At 38.7% G+C, this 21,430-nt stretch overlaps 1 protein-coding gene across 25 annotated transcripts in view; it reads left to right on the top strand.

Annotated features, from left to right (window-relative positions):
* The window catches only part of LMO7 (LIM domain 7), a 131,310-nt gene that overhangs the window by 22,372 nt on the left and 87,508 nt on the right, over window positions 1–21,430 (top strand). For 24 of the 25 annotated variants that reach the window (XM_064408536.1, XM_064408555.1, XM_064408554.1 and 21 more), the window contains 2 exons: window positions 12,547–12,617; window positions 16,418–16,487. The exons of the other annotated variant lie outside the window; for it this stretch is intronic. In XM_064408536.1, the coding sequence (XP_064264606.1) occupies window positions 12,547–12,617; window positions 16,418–16,487 (141 nt within the window). Of the gene's footprint in view, window positions 1–12,546; window positions 12,618–16,417; window positions 16,488–21,430 lie in introns of those variants that run through there. 25 annotated transcript variants of the gene reach the window in all.

The following is a 21,430-nucleotide window of genomic DNA, read 5'->3' as shown; positions in this document are numbered from 1 at the left end:
CTTCTTATTCTAACAAGTGATTCGAGTATGTATGACCAATAAAATGCATGATTTTGTGATGGCCCCAAAACCAGAATTAAATCTTGCATTGGAAATGCCATCAGTGCTATGAAGTATCATTCCTTTCTCTCTGGAATTTTGAATTAAAAAATCCACAGAGACATCATTCTGCTTTGATAAAGCAGTGGACCTAATGTTAAAAGCACCTCCCAGGTTTGGTGGGGTTTTTTTATGGTAGGAGAAACATCTTTATGAGCTTCAAATAAAATAGTAAATATTTTCATGTAGAAATCCCAACCACTTACTAGATCAAGCAGCAGACATCAGCATAACTTCATGCAACATGTAAAATGTTTAAATTGGGGGCAGTCTGTGCTTTGGCTGTTGCTAGGCAAAATTTCAGACATTCTTGGAGTCTGCATGCCCTGGAAGACAGCTGGTCACAGAAACCATTGTGGCTCAAACCTGAAATGCTTAAGGCATCTTGCCTATGGTAGAAGAAAATCTCTGTCTTCCAGGGCATAGATAATTCTGTCTGTGAAAAAACTGTACGGATTACCGATGGTATTTCTCCATTTAATGCCTTGCTATTTTTAAAGACAAAATAAAGTTAAGCAAAAGACAAAAAATGCCCAAAGAACATGCATCTTTTCATAGTCTAAAAAATAGTTTCAAGGCACAAACACACTAAATGTGTAGAAGAGAGCAGTCTTTCAAGACTGTTTTAATAGCTCTGGATACGTTTTCTAGTGCAATTTGCCTGCTTGTGTGTCAGAGCTTTTTTTTGTGTGTGTGTTTTGTGGAGCTTTTTTAATCACTGTAGATGTATCATTAGGGGAAATTATGTGAATGTATGTGAACCAGCCCACTGGTTATTGAACACTGTTTTTTCTACACAGTACTTAAGGTCAGAGTGTGTCTTTGAGAAAGGATGTATTTGCTATATGCAGATAAATTGTTTAGTACACTGCTGACGTGTTTTCCTCTGAATAAGAACAAAAACAAATTTCATCAACATGGAATTTTCTAATGATATAAAAAGGTGGATATCAAGGATTCACATTTTAAATGCTTAATGGGTTGAATATGGAGACTGATGTAAATTTTTGCCTCTCCCTTGCAGAATATGGAATTGTTTACAAAGAGTCGTGAACATTTCTGCAAGGATGTCATAATAAATACAAGCAAATTATAATTTTCTTATGTAATCATGGGGAGATAGACTGCTTTTGACTAGTAATTAAATCCTACCTCTGGGCAGTGTACGTAGCAACTCTGTGCAGCTGCTGTGATAGTCTTATCTTGGGTTCCTCTGCACACCCAAGCAAGGAGGCAAGCACTCTGTCAAACCAGTTTGGCTCCTCAAATAATGAAATAAATAACGCTGCATTTGCAGGGAGCAGTAAAATGGCTGGAGGAAGTGTCATGCTGGAGGTGGTTGAGTTACACACCTGCGTCATGTGCAGCGCTCACCCTGGATCAGAAGTGGAGTGAGGAGTGATGGTGTTGAAGTAGAAAAGGGGATGGGAAGCAGGAAGTGTTAAAAGAGTTTGGGAGAGCAGCAGTGCTTCCCTTCTGGACCTCTGTGCTCTTCACCTTAATTCTTTAATTGTAATGCAGCAATTATCCCTGTGTGTGACTGGCAGCTGATAGTGCATCTGTTGTCTGTGGTTTTGCAAACCATGCACCAGAGATCCCTGGCTAGTAATGCTTGGCTTGATAAATACTCCATCAGCTTCACCAAAGTGTTCAGATAGGAGGGACACGAGACAGGGCAATGTGGTGCTTAAAGAGGGACCTTTTCAGGTCACGTTAAATAGGGAGAAGTCCTGATTTTGAGGTAGCTTGATCCCTAATTTCTGCTAGCAGTGACCTTTGATTTTTTGTGAAGGCAAATATATCTCAAACAATGAAGGAGTTAAAAATTTTTTTTGGGGGGGAGGGGAGAATATATCTATAATTATGAACAATGTGTGGTTACTGTTCAGGGTGGCACTGTGCCTGCTGTGAGATGATGGAAGGGTCTTGAAGGAGATGTAGCTACAACAGGATCATCTGAAAAGCTGAAAGCTGTGTATTCAAGCCCAAGAACATATTCATTTCAGAGTTCTCAAAGTACAAAAACACTTGACTATCTTGCTACTTGTTCACCAAGTATTCCCTTTTATTTAAATGCTCTGAAAGGGCAGTATTCATATTTTGGAACTCTGCAAACACCTAATCAGTGACAAACATTGGCCAGCAAATTTTGTTGAGCCTAAACTTCTTTATTCCTTTGCCCAGACTGATACTCTGCCTCATCTAGTTGTTCTCCTGTCATCTTTTCAAATGCATGCCATCCTTTTGTGGCTCCCTTGGACTTCAATTTCCTCCACAGCCATTCTTCCTCCTTTGACTGCAATTATTTAATTTCTGTGCCAGAGGCGATTTCTTTCATCTTCTGCCAAGGAGAAGGGCTGCACAGAAGCACAGAGCATGTGGTCATGTGTCCTACGGGATGTCTCCCATTAGATGGTGCTGTGCAGCAGCGACAGTAGCCTCTGCTGGGATACAGGAGCTCACACCTGGAGGCATCATCCCCACGAGCCTTGGGAAGGGGATCATTTGGAAGTCTCGCTCCCAGTGTAGTAACTTGGTCCATGCACAGTGCTTTCCAAAAATAATTAGTTGTATGTGTTTATATTCCTTTCAACTCCATGTTTTAAACGTTTCTAATAAACAGCTAGGAAAACCCCAAAATATTTTTTTTTATTGGTGTCACTGTTCTATGTAGCTTCTCTCACTGCTTACCTACTATCATATTATAAAATGTAAATATAGTTAAGAAAGCCCCCAGCTACCAAACAGGAGATTTGCAATCTTGCTTTTATTTTTATTTAGAGAGGTCAGATCAGTGGAGTTCTTTTAAGCTAACCCTTCCCCCTGAGTTATTCAAATTCCAGAGAAGAGTGTAGTATTTCTCCACCTGAAGTCAGCATTAATTTCAGTGACTTCCACCTGATTGTTTATTTCTACATAACTGCTGCTAGATAATATTGGAATTTCCAGGCTGCATTGTTTAAGATCTGTAGCTAATGCCAAGTGCTATAGTTTAGTGGGAAGTGATGTTGTGACTACTTTTCCAGGGTCTGTACATGCCACTAATTGCCTTTATGGTGTCTTTGACCCTGTTAAATGTTCGTTTCCGCACAATTTCTTTTTCCACTGTCCATCTGTTTCCTTGTTAATGAGCTAAGAGAACCTGGTGAAATGGCTTGGAAACCAGTGTGTTTAGTAGAGAGATCTAAAAGTCAGGGGATGTGGGGGCAGAAGGGAAGATGCACAGAGAAGGCTGTTGGTTCCCTAAGCCCCAAGTGCAAGCAAATGGGTGTAGTGTGAGAGAGAGGGAGAGTGTTGGTGAATGCTTTGGACTCAATGCACTATGTGTCCTGCTCAAACTACTGCTTACAGTAAAGGCTGAAAAATCTGAAAGGATTGACGAATCTCTAGGAATAGCAAGAAACTACTTTCATGCATGAATAACCTTGCTAAACATGGTAAAACAATCGTATCTAAAGGATTTCCCCTTTGTGTGCATTTTCTTTTATCTCATGCCTTTTTTCCTCCTCCTGCTGAATGTAATTTTAAGACCTTGTGGTTAGCTCCCTGGTTTGCTCATGGCACCAGTGCTGGTCTCTGGAGAAGCATGGAGAAGTGTTTAAAATATATGAAAAATCAAAGTATTGAATATACCCAGATCGAGGCAGTAAATTTGTAAGAGATAACTGTAATGTAGGGCAGAAGCATGCTCTGTTCTTGGCCATTTAATCTGGTATTTCTGTATGTCTCTGCCACTTATATAAATAATCCCAACAGGGACTTGCTTGCAGATAGCACCAGAGTTTTAGCATGTTTTTCCTAATCAGTGTAAGCAAGGATATTGTTTTCTATAAGGTCCTTCCTGTAAAAATAGATGCTAGTGGATTGGGAGCTGTATTGAAATTTACAGCATAGACTCCAGACTGGAATTATAATAGTAGTAAAACTGAACTTAGGAAATACAAACATCCAAAGAGCTTTTATAGTTTGCATTTATCTTTTGTTCTAAATGAGCAATACCAAATATTTAAAATTCAATTACAGTGAAATGGAGACATTATTTAAAATACTAAATATAAAATAATAAATTTAAATGTTAGACAAATGTTATTTTATTACATCTACAGCAAAAAAGCCTAAGCTAGTATTTGCTTTAGTCCTTTTTTGTTTGCCTTAGACAATGATTTTTATTATCATAACATTTTATCTGTTAATATTGCAAGTAATGCCTCTATTTGCATTGAAGCTTTCAAAGACTTTTTTTTTTCTCTTGTTCCCCTGGAAAAAAAATTGTTGCAGTTGTCACAGGCTTTTTTTTTAGCTCCTTTAGCAAAAGAAATTAGACAAATTTTGCATAAAGGCTTTTGGGGCAGAATTTTTTACTATTGCTGTCTGAACTTGAAGTTCTTCATGAGGGCAAGTGGCTCCCTGTCCCATCAGTCACATACTGCCCGGCTGCCAGGGCACTGAATCACTGGATCTTTGGGTATGCCAAACCTCTCAAGAATCTGCATAAAATCTGAATGTTATCCTTTTCTTATCTCCAGCATGCTGTGGCTCCAGCCCTTCTCTGATGCTTGTCCCCCCTGTTTCAGTTGCTATACTTATTTTTGGGGAGGAGGAGAGGTGGTGGGATGTATGTGAGAGAGTTACATGGAGATGAGACTGGGTTTCTTTAATATATATTTAGTACTATACTGAAGCACAAATAGCCTGGATGACTGCAGGGCACTGCATAAATGTAGACCCTTCACATGGGCATGAAGAAAAGAGTGGGAATGGAGGCTCTGGTGCAGTTTCAGCATAGCAGGAAGATCATGCTGTGACTGGACTGCTCAGCCAGCCATGCAAAGCATTGTGCATCTTGAGTCTGGGGGGAGATACTGAGAACATACTGATATTCTGTCCAGGACAAGCATTTTTTTATTGCCCTGGTGGACACTCCACAGGATGTAGCTATGCATGTATTCATTTATTCAGCTGCAACAGCTATGAATGGATTTGTCTCTTGATTGCTTATCCCCCAGCTTGGAAAGGTGTTAACAACTTGAGGTCAGATAAGAACCAGTGCAGTGCTGAATATGTAGATGTTTCAGAAAAAAAAATAAGAAATGGTGTATGGAGTGACTGACTTTTTCAATGGGCAAGTTCAAAATTTGGCTAGCATGAGAGCACATATATTATAAAACCTGGTCATTAACAGGTATCTAAGTAGTGAAACTGCAATTTCTCCCTGTAGTTTCTTCTGTTATCTCAGTTAATGACTTTTCTGGAAACCATTCCTTCATAATTCTTGTTCCCAGGGTATGTTTAACAATTTTCTCTGTCAGAAAGAAGCACTGAAGTCTAGTACACCACTGTTTTACTGTGAATTGGTTGAAAAGACAACTTCCAGTAAAACAGGTTTTTACATACTTACGGAATTCAGTGCTTGCTTTTTGCTTATTTCAAGGGTGAACAGAATGTTTAGATGTCTTTTACTTCATTAATTCTTTTTCTCTGTTTAGTAAGGAACATTTATGGTTAAGGGGCCAAATACCACCATTCTTTTACCACAAGCTACTAAATTAGTATGGAGCTCAACTGGAAAATTTTAAAATATTGTTATTATTCTGTTGCCTTGGGAAGGTGAATATATGCCCACTTTTGTTTAACTGGAAGTAATTGTAAATACATGTGAGAAACTGAATGTGTGGTTAAAGTTGAAATCAGCATGCATCACTTGAGGTGGCAGCTTTAGAGCTTGTGTGCATTTAAGTGGTATTTGCAGAATTAATAGTTTCCCAAGAAACCAGATGTAGCTATGTAATTAAAAATAAAATGTCAATGATTTCTTTTTTCCAGAGATGCCTAGTCATTCTGATTTCACTTTGCATTGGCAAGCTTTGTGTTGCTGGAACACCTACCTCCATCTAGTTGATGCTGCCCGTATCTGCACATACAATAACACTTTCTTGTCACACAAAGTAATGTATGATGGCTTTGCTAGTTTGACACCTGTCAGTACAGCCATCAGGATAAACAACAGTAGACTTATTCATCTTGTTTTCCTTTATAGGAGTGTCTTGTTTGTGGGGGAAAAGCTTGACTGAGTTGATTAATCCCAAATGTTTATCCCTGCTCTCTCTGCAGCATTGTTTCAACCAAGCCAGGCGTTCTGTGAGCCATTGGAAGGAAAACTTTGCTTTCATCCTTCAGAGTGTGTTTCTACATGTGGTTTGACAGAAAAGCTGAAATGAGCAGAGTATAAGCATCTGATGAGCAGAGATCTGTGCTTTTCACACCTACTACACCAGTAATGTTTTCCCTTCTTGCTCACTCCTTACTGTTTTTCTTCATCTTTTGTAAGACTGTAGCTGTGTGTTATTTCAGGAGTCTTGGTATGTTTGTCCAGAAGGCATACCACAATAGGACCCCATCATTATGCTGATGATAGAAAATAACAGTTAAGACTTTTTTTCAATAATGAGCCATTTCCTTTTATAAATATCTGTTCTGGTTTGCTATCAAAGGCAGTTTGGACTGAAGACTGAAAAACCTCTACATTCTCTGAAATGTAATGATGCTTAGGGATTTGGGGTGTGGGGTTAAACAGGGGAGTACAGCCTTGCATTGAGGCACAGAGAGTGAATTATTCCAACTGAAAAACATTACTGTTGTGGAGATCAAGAGGAACATTCACATGGTCCAGCATAAGTGATCAATGGCAAAAATATTAATCTCCTTCCACCTTCTTCCTTTTTCTATTCAGTTAGATTATATAACACATTTATCTGTAGATATTTTTCTTAGTCTAGCCATCCCAGTTATTTTCCTCAGTGGCATGCCTGTCATGAATTTTAGCTGTGAGGTGTGGGGATTTGAAATTAAGGGCTTTTTTTTGGTGTAAACCTAGGTCTTGCTCTTGACTCCTGTGCAGGTTAGGTTGGGCTGTGTCATCCTTTCATTGCGGGAGAGCTGACTGGGAGAGCCTCTGTGGATACCAGTTCTTGAGCACTTCTTCACTGACCCCTCAGGAGTTTGTTAGAGTGTGAATTAAATTGTTGATCAGGAGGGAAGATAGCAGCATTTTTCCCACAACAGCAGCATTTTTCCCACAGTGACCTTGCCTGCTTTGGGCCTGGCATCCCTGCTGCTACCAGAAATGAAATGTCAGTAGTATTTTCCCGTGGATGGGAGCTGTGAATGACCATTCTTTCCATACATTTTCTTGGGGCTCAAAGTTCAGGGAGACAGATCCTGCTCTTTGAGCTGCTCTTTTCTACTGCTTGACCTTGAGAAATCTAGTCATCGCTATGGTTGGCTGTTTGCTGCAACGTCAAAAGTTTTCTACCCAAATGGCTGATTTTGAACTTGTGTTCAAGACTGTGTACAGCAACCCTCTAAATATGGCTCCTACCACCCTATGCCCTTTGGGAGGGCTTTGGATAAAGAAAATCACTACAGGAGAAAATTGAGGCGATGTTAGGAGTTTTTTTGTTTGGGTTTTTTTGAAAAAGAGGGAGGAGATTAAAAAATTTGAGAGAAGACTGTATGGGAAGACTCCAAATGCCAGGCAGCACAAGCTATTTACTTCAAAGCATAGTGACAGCACTTTCTGGTAGCTGCCACATAAGCTGTTCAAACACAAGCTCATGTACTGCATGGCATTTAAATGGAACTGCAAATAGCCATGAAAAGGGGAGGCAGGACTTTGGGCAGTGCATCTGAAGATAGGAGAGGGAAAAAAATCCTTACTGCCTTTTTTAATTTTTTTTTTTTTGATGTTGTTCTTCTTTTGTGATGGACAAGAAAAATCTGTAAAGCTGAGGTATAACATGTCTTGACAATTGGATATAAAATGCAGGGGGCTCAAAATACGACTTGAAAATGTGTTGTGAATCTACTTCCAGACCTGGTCACGCTGTACAGATGCCAGCACACTGGGAGTTGCCTGCGTGCTTGCTGGTTGGCTGGGTTGTAGCCAATGTATCTCCTCATGCATCTTGCAGGAGCAGTGCCATTCTGCACTGCATGAAGGTAGTTATAGCCAAAGAAGTTCTGTAAATGGAGGGATCCAACGCTGGGGTTATTTAAAGACAGAGCCCTTTGCCATGCAGTCTGATCCAGATTTGTGGTAATGGGTAGGGAGAAGAAAGGCCGTTGGAAAGTCATGAATTCAGACATTCATACGCAGATGGGGTGATCTGCTATAGCAGGCATTGTGACAGGAACTGGCGGGTGTAGCCAAAATTCTGTACTGGGAATGGCACCATTACTTCACTGTCCCAGTTTCCTGCAGAAGACAGCCAGTCCTCTCTTCAGCATGCAAAATTTGTCTTTTCTTCCTGCAGACCATGCTGGGGACCTGAAATTGATAAATCAGTGTTGATCTGATCAATTCCCCTCTGAGTAATTGTTTGCCCCTTGAGATCCTGACATAAGCCTTCCTTCAGGCAAGGCTATCATCTGTAGCAGTATCTTGCATCTTCCTTCCATCCCTAACCTACATCCTGGCATCAGGGAGCTGTGTGCTTCAAGCTGATGCAAGCAGCATTTCTGTCAAATTGAGGCACAGGATCCTTGCATGGTTTGAGATGCTGTAGTCTAAAGGCAGGGTGGCAGAGGAGCTCTGAATGAGGTGGAGAGAGCAGGCTGGATGGCAAGTACCTGTGCCAAGGCAGGGCTGAGATTGCAGGCTGGGTGTGGTACGGCACTGCCTCCTTGTCTCTGGGCAGCTAATGCTGTTGTGATGGAGAACTGGTCAGCCAGCATGCCTGGGTATGTGGTAGGATTCTTGCCTTGGATGGGTAGAGTCTAGCTTGGGTGTTTCCATCACAGCAAAGTTAAATTGAGAAACCTACTAGTTCCTTTGCTTTGAGTTTTGTGTGGTGGTAAACATTGACTGGCCTGTGGGAGAGCTGCCTTTTTGCTAAACCCATTCAAACCTGTGTAAACCATGGAAACAACTTGATATGAACTCTCTGAGTATGTTTTGGTGTTTTTTGTTGGGTTTTTTTGTTGTTGTTGTTTTTTTTTTTTTTTTAACACTGAAAGAATTTTTCAACTTTGGATAGATTGTAAGGCAAAGAAGCCCTGCCTTATGATCAGCTGTATTTGGCCTCCAGTATAGCAAGCCAAAGAAATGTGCTCAATGATTATTTTGGTACTTGGGCGTGTAATCGGCATATTCTGTGCTATGTGCTTTTTGTTCAGTCCATGATGATTTTGATGTCATGCCATGTTAAGAATGGTTATCTTTGGTTAGTTCTTCTTGATTTGTCTCCTGATACAAGAATCACAGCAAACCTGAAAATAAACTAGCCCTCTGTGTGTAAGCATTTTTAAAATGTCTAAATTTAAATAAAGACTTGATATGCATACTCTTTGAAGAAGAGTGGTTGGACTTGGCAATTGCAAATTACCAAAGTATTAGGGGACGCTGTCTTTGAAAAACATTAAACTGTTTTATAGTAGCAAATAAATTTGATTTTATTATATAGCCTTTAATTATGTCATTGCTCTCATTCTATCAAAAAAGCAATGATAGAAGCAGAATATATTCAGCTGAATGGAGGAGAGAAAAGAGACATATAATTTGGAAAGGGATGTTGTTCAAAGATGGATAGAAACCATTCTTGTAAGGTATTTTCTTTATTATTTGGTGGCTCACATGGCTAAGTGGTTGAAAAATTGTTCAATATCAATTATGCCTATTACATAAGAGTACCACACCCAGTATAAGCAGTTTTCATGAATAAACAGTGACTCAGAAATCACAGACATAGTTTGAAGATGTAATATCTTAGGGTGGGATTCACTTTGTCTACTTAGGTTCTTGCAGGGCAGAACTCTGAGGCAGTCTGTGTCTTTGCATTTTTTTAATGATACCTGTTTCCTGGGTAGACTATCAGGGTTACAGCTGGGCTTGAAGCTCTGCACTGGGTATGAGCCAGGTGAAAGTCCATAATGAGAAACGTCCTCCGTCTCTGTACAAAAACAGATCTTAAAATGGAGCACTTACTTTTGTGACATCAACAAATTCAAGTTGTTGTGCAACTTGGAAAATGTTTTGGTTTCAAGCACCAGTGTTAAATTGTTCTTTGAGAATACCTTCTAATTACTTAATTATTAGTTATCCTTTGAAAGTCAGTATTAATGAAACCTAACTTGGCAGAACCAATGCTTTTATTTTAATATCAACAAACCACGTAGTTGTCAAAATCAGTGGGTCACAAGATCAGTCTGACAGTTCCGTCCTGTATAGCAAATCAGTGTTGATTGCTGCAGCAGCTGCACAAATAGCTTAGTCAAAATTCTTCCAGTGTAATGTCTTCTGATGTAATTTTAAGAGGTCTGCAAGTCTAATAGAGGCATTTACAGCCTTGTACTCAAATTGGACCCTTGCTGTTCAAGGAAACAGGATTATGCATTTCACCGTGAAGGTTGATTGTGGGTTCAAAAGACATTTAGAAGGCATTTAGAAGAATTGCAGGCTTGGGATAGGCTCAGCTCTTGTTGAAGGGAACACCTTGTCATCTATTGCATGCCTGACTTGCCCATGAACTCTTTATAAACACCAACATTTTGACTGTGTAGTCCTGTAGATGTCAGTGGCAACTTCACAATAAGAATAACTTTAGGATTCTTAGGAATTGATTGGAGTTTGAAACATAGCTGTAAAGTTAGACTCCAGACCTACAGCCTTTCTTACAGTACAGTACTAATATATGACCTGCAAATGTCAAATTTCTGACTTGCAGAATGGAGGGCATAATTTTAAACTAGGTATTCCTATTCCTCATATTCCTATAACCTAGGGAACATAAATATTTATTTTTAAAGTTTGCATGCTGTTATGTTACATTGGCTAGCTTCCTCAAAATCATTATCACTAAATATACAGGTTTGGAAACAAAATATTATGCAATATATGAGATAAGGGTAGTTTTCAGATTCTGTGTTTTTAAGTGATTATTGACGATTATATTTCTAAGATGCAGCTTCTAGTTTTCTGTAGGAACAGACTGTTGTTATATGAATATTGTATAAAGTGCAATTCTCCTGGGGAATCATTATCATCCTTTCTTTCCCTGAATTTTGAATTTTTTCTTATCTTGAGTTGGTGTGCCATCATTCATTTTTTGTCACTATCTGTTACATTTTAGGAAAAAACCTTAAACACAAAATATGTTTGTAATACCTAATTTTCTTCTCAACAGGAGGATTGAACTTTTAGCATTTGAATGAAAAGAAAACCTATGTTAAAGCTAATTACTTAATTTGTAGGATTTCTCATGTTAGTGTGCATTCCACTTGAAATGAAATAAAATGATAGGGTGATAATGTAATAATTTTACAGATCCTAAAAGAGCTTCATCCTGTCCTTTGCTCTTTTTACCAAGCAAAACTCATTTTTTTTTTCAGTGCTAATTTCCCTACTTACTGGGGTAACCAGTAGCTTTGCTCTGGAAGCATGCAGGTTCCACAGCACTTAAAACTGTGTGCCTGAACTCCTGCACAGGATTGAGGATGGTCAGGGTCCCCAGAGGGATGTTCATAGTTAGCTGGTGGCTGAACATGGTGACATCTAAGCTGAAATAAGTACAATTCCTAGTATTTGATTTCCATTCCCAGCTGGCATGAAACCTCTCTTTTGGACTCATGGCAGAATTGTATAAAAGTCCTTTTTTGACTTGTATGTGGGTTATTCTTCTGGGTGTTTGGAAGAAATCTGCCAAATTTGGTCCCTGCAGGGAATGTAGGCACAGAGGGGATCTAGTAGTGGCTCCAAGTGAGTGTAGGTTTGAACAAATACTTTGTTTTTTGGGGGCTTGGGGTATTTTTTGAAAACTACTTTGCTGAAAACTTGTAGTCAATTATTTTAGTTTTGGGTATCTTAAGTCCTTTATAAGACATTGTTCTTGTTCACTGCTTTTTCACTCTGAATATACAAATGAGTCCCATTAGTATAGTCCTACCATTTGCCAAGGAATGACAATTGATGAGCAGGTGGTAATGCAGACTTGGAGTGGTTCTTTAGTCACACTGCCTTAGGTGCAAGTGGCATGAAAAAAACCTGCTGTTAAAATACTCTGTGCTAGATATCATGGGTATACACGCTGTAACATGAAGTAGGAGATAAAAGACTTTCTATCTCTTTTGCATTTCTGTTTGAAATTTCTTATATGCTTTTCAGTGTGACTGGTACTGCTTTGGAAAATAATAAGTATTCCCACAGAATTTAGCTGAAGATTGACTTACACTAGAGGAAACTATTTTAAGATGTTGGATCTGCCTTCTTTTGAGGCGTAAAGAACTGTCTTTTAAATACTTGCTTCTTTGAAATTAATGTAAGAAAATAATAGTATGAACTAATTGTTAAATCAGGGTTCGTTTGCTTGTTTGTTTTTAACTACTACTAAGATTCTCTTGCTAGTCCTGATTTTGTCTGTGTGTCCAATTAACTCTCAGCTCTTATTCTTATAGGCAGTTACCAGGCAAAGCTTTGGAACTGGAGACTTTAGAGCAGCTCTAGAAAATGGAGTCCTGTTGTGCGAGTGAGTATTGACTTACCTAAATAACAACCCCTCAGGTTAACATCAGCTGGCCTCTTTCCTTCCTGGCCTCTGATTTTTTTTTATTTTTTTTTTTTAAGCACCAGAAATATTTTCTAGTAAATAATTTAAGTTTTTTTAATACTTGTTGTTTGTCATGGGAAGTAAAGCAGCTTTTGGCAGACTCTTTCCAAATCCACATGTTTTGTGTGTTGTCCCACACACTTCTTTTTGTGATACTGAGAGGATCATGCTGTTGTTGACTGATTATATTGGTTTTGGTTATAATGCCCAGGATAACCCTGGGCTTTCTCTTCAGCTTCTGCAAGGTGGTGTGGCTGTGACTGGGATAAAAGCACACTGTTACCCCAATACCCACTGCTGTTGTTTGGGTTTAGATTTCTGTCCTCCATCCCCTGCCTTTTAGTGTTGATTTTTTAAATCCTGAAACTGCCTATTCCTGTCACAAAACTTTACACTCAGCTTGTTTTGGAGCACTTTCTGTAGGAAGCTTCCTCATGCTTATATATTGTAGGCTTGGCAGTGATGGGGCTTGCCTGGTTTCGTTGCTAGACTGAGTCAGAGGTATAAAATGTCCACTCAACAGGTCTCATCCACATATCTCTAATTGGCTTGGTACTTACTGGAACAGGTTTCCAGGACTGGAAGTGGTGCTAATCCCTTAGTATTTTAAAGAACAGCAGTTGTACATGTCATTAGAACACCAGTGCAAGAGAAATCTCATTAGAGAGCTACCTAGGATGCTAAAAACAAAAACCCAAAACTACAAAACTTAGAGTCACTCTAAAATCAGTTCAGCAGAGTTAATTTTCAGAAAATATTTGTGCAAGTTCAGTTCTTTCAACTTCTTTTCCTATACATATTTTCTTTCCTTTTGGTAATATTGCCATGTTTTCTGTCCTTGCCTTTATTTTGCTTTGCACTCTTTGCCTTCCAGTCTTCTCTTGCTAGATGCTTCTGAAGTTATCTGTGATATTGGGCATTAATTAATTTTCAATAATATTGTAGAGCTGGATGCTTTATTTTCATTACTTATATGAAATATTTACTTATATAAGTAAATGTTATATTTACCACATTCACACTCTTTAACATTTACTTTTTAACATTTACTTATATAAGTAAATGTTAAAGAGTGTGAATGTGGTAAATAAAAATAGTTTCTACTTTTAATAAGAAAGTATATGTTTAGTGGGATGTATGTATTATATTCAGATGTTTAAGATACATACTAATCTTTTGATATCTTCATTGTTGACACTTAATTGGTAATAGAATGAGGATTCCTCTGCCAAATGCAAGTCAGTTAAATTTATCTGTAATTAATAATGCAAGGAAAACATCCTGTAATTTCTTCAGTGTCTTGGTTTCAAAAGACAGGTGGCTGGTAAGGAAGGCAGGAGCCTTGCTTGAAATGGAAAATGTAAACCCTCTCCCTCCAAATTATAATAATTTTGAAATTAAGGGGCTCTCAGGCAAAGATATGGGAGAAGAAATAACTGTTATTTATTAGGAAAAAATTAAAATGCAGTAATACAAAACAATACTGAGAGAATCAGAATATGACCTGACACCCTGTGGGTCAGGGTTTTGGTAGCAGTCCCATGAAATTGTGGCTGCAGTCCTCCTGCAATGCCAGCTGTGGTTCTGTTGGAGCAGGAATCCTGTAGAAGGCTGGAGTTTTCCTCTGAAGGTCCAGTGGTGGTGTTGATGGGCCTGGTCTTCCTCTGGGAATCCAATGGGAAAAGGCAGTTTCTGTTGTTCCAAATCGCAGACTATATCCAGGTAGGAAGGCTTGGCTCCTACCCCTTGGTGGAGCATCTGACAATGGGATGATGTAATTTTATCAGTGGGACTCAATGGCCCATTAACAGAAGATATTTCCCAGAGGGAGAACTGGTTGCGGAAGAGATAAAGAAAACTGCCCCACCTGGTTTTAACAGGTGGCAAAAGAATACACACTGCCAGCCACATCTTGCATTGCAACCTAAAACATTCTAGTGAGCAGCTTGCCTTAGGAGGCTTGCAACTTTCTTTAAAGCAAAAGATGCCTTATTCTGTTGTACTAAAACAGCTTTTCTCTTGTCTTAATTTTAAATCTGACATACCTGAAGTCCAAGGAGGAGTGATTTTCATAGAAATTCTGTGGAAGCAGGAAAGAGCAGATGGCAAAGATTTTCACTGTCCAATTTTCACCAACGACAATATAGTGTAACATCTCAAATAATTGAGACAATCTAGAAATTAGATTGTCCATTTCCTTGGTTCAGTTGTGGCATGGCTAATTTAGGTGGATATATTATCTCTGTAGATTGTAGAGCTGACTTAAACCATAGCAGATAAGACCTCTACTTGCACCACATATTCCTATAGCATACAGTGAGTTTGTCCTGCTCAATGACTAAGTGCACACGTTGGCTGAGTGGTCAGTAGTTGACAAAATAAAGCTTCTTACATTCTGCCAATTCTGGTGTGCATACACTAGAGAAAGAAATTCACTGAAGTTTTTCTGATCACATGCTGCTTCATGTTCTTCAGTAAAATAAATCAAAAATTATGCATTTGGAAGATTTAAAAATTTTTAAAAAAAAGGGAGAAATGCAAGCTTTTTTTTTTGTTCCACCTCAACAGATCATTTTTTTGGGTGGGAAAAGTAATCAAATGTGTCTTGTTTGCTAAATAACTTGGTGTTATTGGAAAATCTCAGGATCTGCAGGTTTGGGGTTTTTTTTCTGCGGGAGTTTAGAAATGTATCCTTCATTCCAGTGTAAAGGAAACTGTTCTTTGTGTTTATTTCCCAAATATATTTTCTGCTTGAGCAAAATACGCTTTTCCCCCCACACAGTTTTAAACTCCAGGCCTTGTCTCTGCACTGGTGTGGGTAGATCACAAAGCCTTGCTGATGCTCTGTGTGGGGTGAAGGGTCTGGCCAGAGAAGCAGCAAAAATAAGTGAGAGCAAGTAAAAAAATCCTTGAAGGTATAGAGGCAGATGAAGTCTGCAGGGTGTCCTGAGGTCCCTGTTCTCTACTGACCCTCTGATCCAGTGTGTAGTTTGGTGAACCACAAATATTTCACTAGCTCCATGATTGAAAACCTGGGTATAGACTTGCAAGGAATCCTGTGCCTCATCTTCACTGCAGGATAAGGTATGCATTTAGGCTTATGTATTCAATAGGGATGTGTTAGTCTGTCCTGTCTTCTCAGCTTAATTATGAATTTTATGTGAAGAGTGATATCAAGTATAGTATCTTCTGACTGAGATGGAAAATGTCTTGTGAATGTAAATTATGTGTGCCAAAAATGACTGCTGCACGCAGCATAGTGGACTTGGTAGCATTATGAAAACCAAGTTTATTTCTCACTCTTCCAGGAATATTAGTGCTATTACACTGAACTCTGAAAATCAGTATTCTGGTGCATTTTTGACGTCTGCTCAGAACCTTTATAAGACAAAAAGCTATAAATAGGAAATTTTAGTCCAATTAACATCACCACCCTTGTAGTAGAAACACAGATCCTTTTCTGCCCACGCCCCCTCAGGCATTTTCTTTTCTTTCTCGCTTTGCTGTTTCCAGAAACCTCTTTTTGTGTGACTTTTTTCATTTTTGCTCCTACAATCTGTTCTTGCTTGTCACTTCTTGGGAGTGTTAATACATTCAGCTCAAACTCCTTCAACTCATGTTACGTTAGGACCATATGAAAAGCATTTCTTAATAAGCATTGATGCTCATGCTTAAGTACAGTGAATTATTTAACAGAAAATCGTATAACTTTTTTTTAGTTTGATTAACAAGATCAAACCTGGCATCGTTAAGAAGATCAATCGTCTGCCAACTCCAATAGCTGGCTTGGTAAGTAATGGCATTAAATCTAATATCTGGTGTATGAACCAAGAAGTCTTTGTTTTTAAAGAATTTTCAAAGTTTTAGCTCCATTTTATTTTTTTGTTCAAAATTGTACCATTTCTATGGTATCTTAGACCACAGAGGATAATTAATCTGTCATTTGGATCTGTAACTTCAGCCATCCTGTCACTGCATCAAGCTTCATCATCCCCAGCCAGATGTATCAAGCACTGGCTCCTGTGTACAAACCTCTGTGGCATTACTTGTCTCTGTTTAAAGGCCACCATCCTTAGGCTTAACATTTAGAAGCCACTTCTGATATCCCTTTCTCAGGGAATGGGCAAAGTAGGAAATGTTCTGTAGAGTTAAAGTATTTTTAGAACCTGTTTCACTCTACCCACAGCAGAGCTTCAGTTGCATTAAAATAACTGTGATGATGTAAAGATCTCTCTGCAGGATTCAGCTGAGGGATTTGCCAATGTTTTGGCTGTAAATCACATTGCTGGGTGTAGAGGTGGGAGATGTATGTCATAATTTTTACAGGAAATGTAAAAGATTTTCTGTATGCTGTTTGGCAAACTTGCTGCCCAGAGACTAGATTAAGTTTTGTAGCCATTTAGCATCAGAAATCCTCCTGTGGGCAAACAAGTTCAAAGAATTCCTTCTTCATCACTTTCTTCACTGCGACAACCTTGTTGGCTGTTCATGTCATTTAGGCTGTCAAGGCTATTTAGTCCTGTCACAAATGCCATTGGTCTCATAATAAAAGATCCAGGGTGAACAGGGACATATGAATGATTCGTGTGCCAAATGGAAGATCCCACCTTATGACAAACATGCAAGCTCAACATCAGGGGAAATTACCTGGTTTCTTAGTAGGAGTAGAATGCAAAACTTCTCTAAGATACTTTTATTTATATGTTTTAATGGCATGAGCCAACAAAACATTGCCTTTTGCTGGTCACCCATGCAGCTTGTTACAGAATAAGTGTCGTTAACTTGGCTGGAGGTCATAAGATTAGGTTAAATTGCCAAAAGTTTTTGCATAAGCTGAGAATGTGCATTTCCACATCAAATGAATGTAGAAAGTATTAATTGCCTTTGTCCCAGACAAGCTCAGGTATTTAGGCTTGCAAATAAGACTGCTGCACATTCTTTTCCTGTGATGCATACAAAAAAAAATTCAAATGAAACCATGATAATTCTGGGGAGGTAGCACAGTTATTTGATCAGTGGGTTTGTCTGTCTATGTGGCCTCTGAAGTAGCCATTAGATTCAAACCAGAAAACCATAAGCTAGATTTCATTTTTGTGGTGATTTAAGTGTTGTCTTAAATCATAACTGCAGGCACTCTCGTTTTTATATACATTTTTTATTTCCAGATGTAAAAATGCAGAGTATTCATTTGGTGTGTAATTTATATTTTACTGGTAGTGTATTTCTGTTTTTGAAGTTGTTTCTAGTTCCTACAAGTCTTCAAAAATAAAAAGGTGGAAAGGCGAATTATTCTCGTAAATCTCACCCAGTTTATTGTTAAAACACAACTTAAAGGTAGCAATTGAGAGAGTTGATGTTTTGTGTTAACCCGTGGAAAAGGTTTTACATAAACACTCCAGTTTCTGAAGACAACAATTATGAAGATCATATTAAGATGGTGCTTATGGTGACAATGGTGGGAGACTGGTTGTTACACACTTGAGAGGAGCCTTCTCAGTTATGCCAGCTTTGAAGAGCCCAGGTTTCATCCCAGCATGTAGAACTCAAACTAAAAATTATGGGGATTTGCATTTATAAGTAAGCAGACATTGATACCTGAGAGGCTCAGGATAAAGTGGTTGAAAGATAGCTTTTAGCAATAGAAAAAGCTTACTAGGAAATTTGGTGGTAGGCTTGCTTGACATGTTCTGGAAATATTTTCATTGCTTGTAGATTGTTGCTTCTCCCACAAATTTGCTTCTAGCATTTTCTGTGGCTTCATAAATGTTATATATACTTCTATGGCTCTCACTTCTGCTGTCTTCAATGCCTTTGAGTCTCACACTTATTGCTCCCTAGCAAGCCTTCATGAGATCTAGAAATCACTATTGGAAGGGGTGAATTCATTTCTCATTTTTCTATTTTTTTGCCTTTTTTTTTTTTTAAATCCGATGAAAATTTTAATATTGAGAGATGGCAGGGTGTTATTCCTAAAACAAAAAGGGATCTGATCATGTTCTTTCTACAGCTTCTTCATGTTCCTTTAGACTCATATCCTGAAGTCCATTTCCAAAACATTTTATGTCTTTATCGCCTAATTAGCATTCATTTCTCTCCTGAATTTTCTGATTCAAAGGAAACACCCCCCCCCATGGTTTTGAGAGTTTTGTGGCAGACTGATTATCAGAAGGAAACAAATGCTTTGAAAGACATCTTGTTGCTCTTCCCCCTGCGCGCCCCCGCCCCCAGCTTTCCCTCCCCTTTGTTTTTCTTCCCCTCCAGAAATTCCTTGAATTTTGGTTTTGTTCCCTAGGGAGTTAATATATCTCATTTCCATATAAGTATGTTGTTTAAGCATTGTGTTCACTTCAACTATTTGACAGGCTTTTTCAGCAGTACAGAAATATGGTGTTGAATAGATGCCTTTGGTTGAATCTCCAGAAAGGTTTTGTTATCTCACTTCTTTGAGTTCATGGTTATTTTGAAAATAAACTGTTTCAGTAAAGTAGCAAGTGAAGGCCTGTAGGAATAATGAAACATTCTGTTCTATATGGAATATGGTGTGCTAGAGTTTTTTTGCATTGAGTTAGTGTGAGGTGCTGCTTTTAATGAGGTCAATGCATTATTGATTTGTTATGTCTTTTTTTCTTTTATAACACCTTACTTATCATAAGATCTAATAGAGACTTTATGTTAGTAGGAACATTTTACACAACTCAGAGTAAGCCTTTGCTTTTACCTTTAGTTTGATTATACTGCTGCCTAGTGATTTTTAGGTGTGGATTGCAGTGGTTTTAATCATGATGCAATGGAAAAATAAATACATGTGTTTTGAGGATTAAATACTGAAATGAAACTTGCTATTCGGTTAATGAAAAATGCTTAATTGGTACCAGGAAAGTTCAAAAAATTGATTAAATGTCTCCCCAGTTTGGCATGGTATGTGAAATCTGGGCTGCAGCTTGTGTAGGAGAGTTTGTAAGAACTGTTTGGGAAGAAGAGTTGGATCTGGCTATAACTTGTTATCCATAAAACAACTTTTTGCTTTAGCCTCACTGTTCCACTTCTCTCCTGAGGCATGTGTGTGAGATGTAGCAATTGTCTTAGCTGCATTTGCCCGTTCACTTCTCTTCCAGTTTGGAAAATGGAACTTCTGGGAGTAAGGCAAGTACCAGAGTGGTTGTAGGGAAGCTGTGGTCAGGAGCAGGTGACTGAAGAAATGACACAGCTTTTATGATGCGTTCCTGGACAGTGAGGTGTGCCAGCTGCAGGGTGCGAAGTTCTAACTCCAGCAATAGTAGCATGAAAGTTGCCACTTGCAGCAGGTTGATTTTTAACAGCACATGGCAGATTTTGGAGCCAGTGATGTTCCCAGAGATATCCTAAAGGGAGTTAATTGGGAAGTAGCTGTTGGGTTTTTTTTGCTTTAATTTTGACTATTTTTAAATGCCATTTAGGACCTTTGCACTAAAACAATTTCTGGAAAATTAAAATTTAATTTCTGATACTATTTCAGACTGTCTAAAATACACTGTTTGTATAAAGAGCAGTGCACATTTTTTTTCCCAGTACAGCAGAGGAGCAAGCAAACTGGTAGAGAACAGCAGGTCCTGAAGCCCTCAGGTGTTTTTGGGGGGTAAGGGAAGGGTAACAGAAAGGTCACAGCATTGTGGAAGCTGAGATTTCATTATGTACAGTAGAAAAAGTGCAGACTGCACTTTCATACTATAAAGATCCACTTTTTTTGGTCCTTATTTGTGTGAAACAGAGATGGTGTTTAAAGAAAATTATTCAAATTGATAAATCTTGCTGGGTTCACATCCTGCAAAATTATTTTAATTGCAATTCTTGGATAGTGGGGTGGTAAAATGAATGCTTAACAAAAGTAAACCCAGAGGAAAACTTTTTTTCTCAAAAAATAGAGTTTTCAGCTTGAATCCCAGCATGTGAAGATGGTTTGAATATAATCACAAGGGGGAGGATTTTGTGGTTTAACATGTTTTCCAACAAGGCTTTGCTGAACAGTTTCAGAGGTGCATCTCTGGCTGCAGCACCATTGTTCCCCAAAAGCCTCCTGTTTTCAACTCAGTTGGCTGAACACAGAGAATCATAAACTGGAATGAAACTCACAAGATGCCATGAGACAGTTGGAAGATGAATGAGTTATGTACAGTTTATGCAAGCTGAACATATCTGTCAGAATAACACATTGCTTGTTGCTCAGGAGGAATAAGTGTACACTCTTCAGCAAGGCAGAATTTCAGTGAAGGTACATTTCCAGCTGAGACCAGGTGGTGAAGCAACTTCTGAGGCAGAAGCCAGTGTCTCCCTTGGAGAGGGGTAGCAAATGGAAATCTTGCTTATACCAATTTTTGCCTTGCAATATCCCAGTTTGGTTTTCTAAGACCATCTATTTTTGCTTGCAGCTCCTGTGAAGTGGAAGTGCAATGCTTTGCACTGTGTTTGCGAGGCTTTTTCTCACATCTGAGACATGAGGGCTGTGATCATACAGCAGGGCAGAATAGAAAGCTATTGGGCTTTTCAGAGCTGTAAATGAAATGACATTAGCACTTTGATTTCAAGTTGGTCTGTGATTTCAAACAAGGTGAGATGTTGATAACTCTGTGTGCAGTTTTCTGTGTGCATGCTGGATGAAAATGAGCACAAAATGTCATCTTCAGCTTTGGAAAAGAGATTTTTTTAGTGAATTTTCATTTCCTGCTCACACACACAAAAAAAGCTGCACATCTCTA

This window comes from Passer domesticus, chromosome 2 (genome assembly GCF_036417665.1).
Source record: "Passer domesticus isolate bPasDom1 chromosome 2, bPasDom1.hap1, whole genome shotgun sequence".
NCBI lineage: Eukaryota > Metazoa > Chordata > Aves > Passeriformes > Passeridae > Passer > Passer domesticus.
This window is presented reverse-complemented; position numbering and strand designations above follow the sequence as displayed.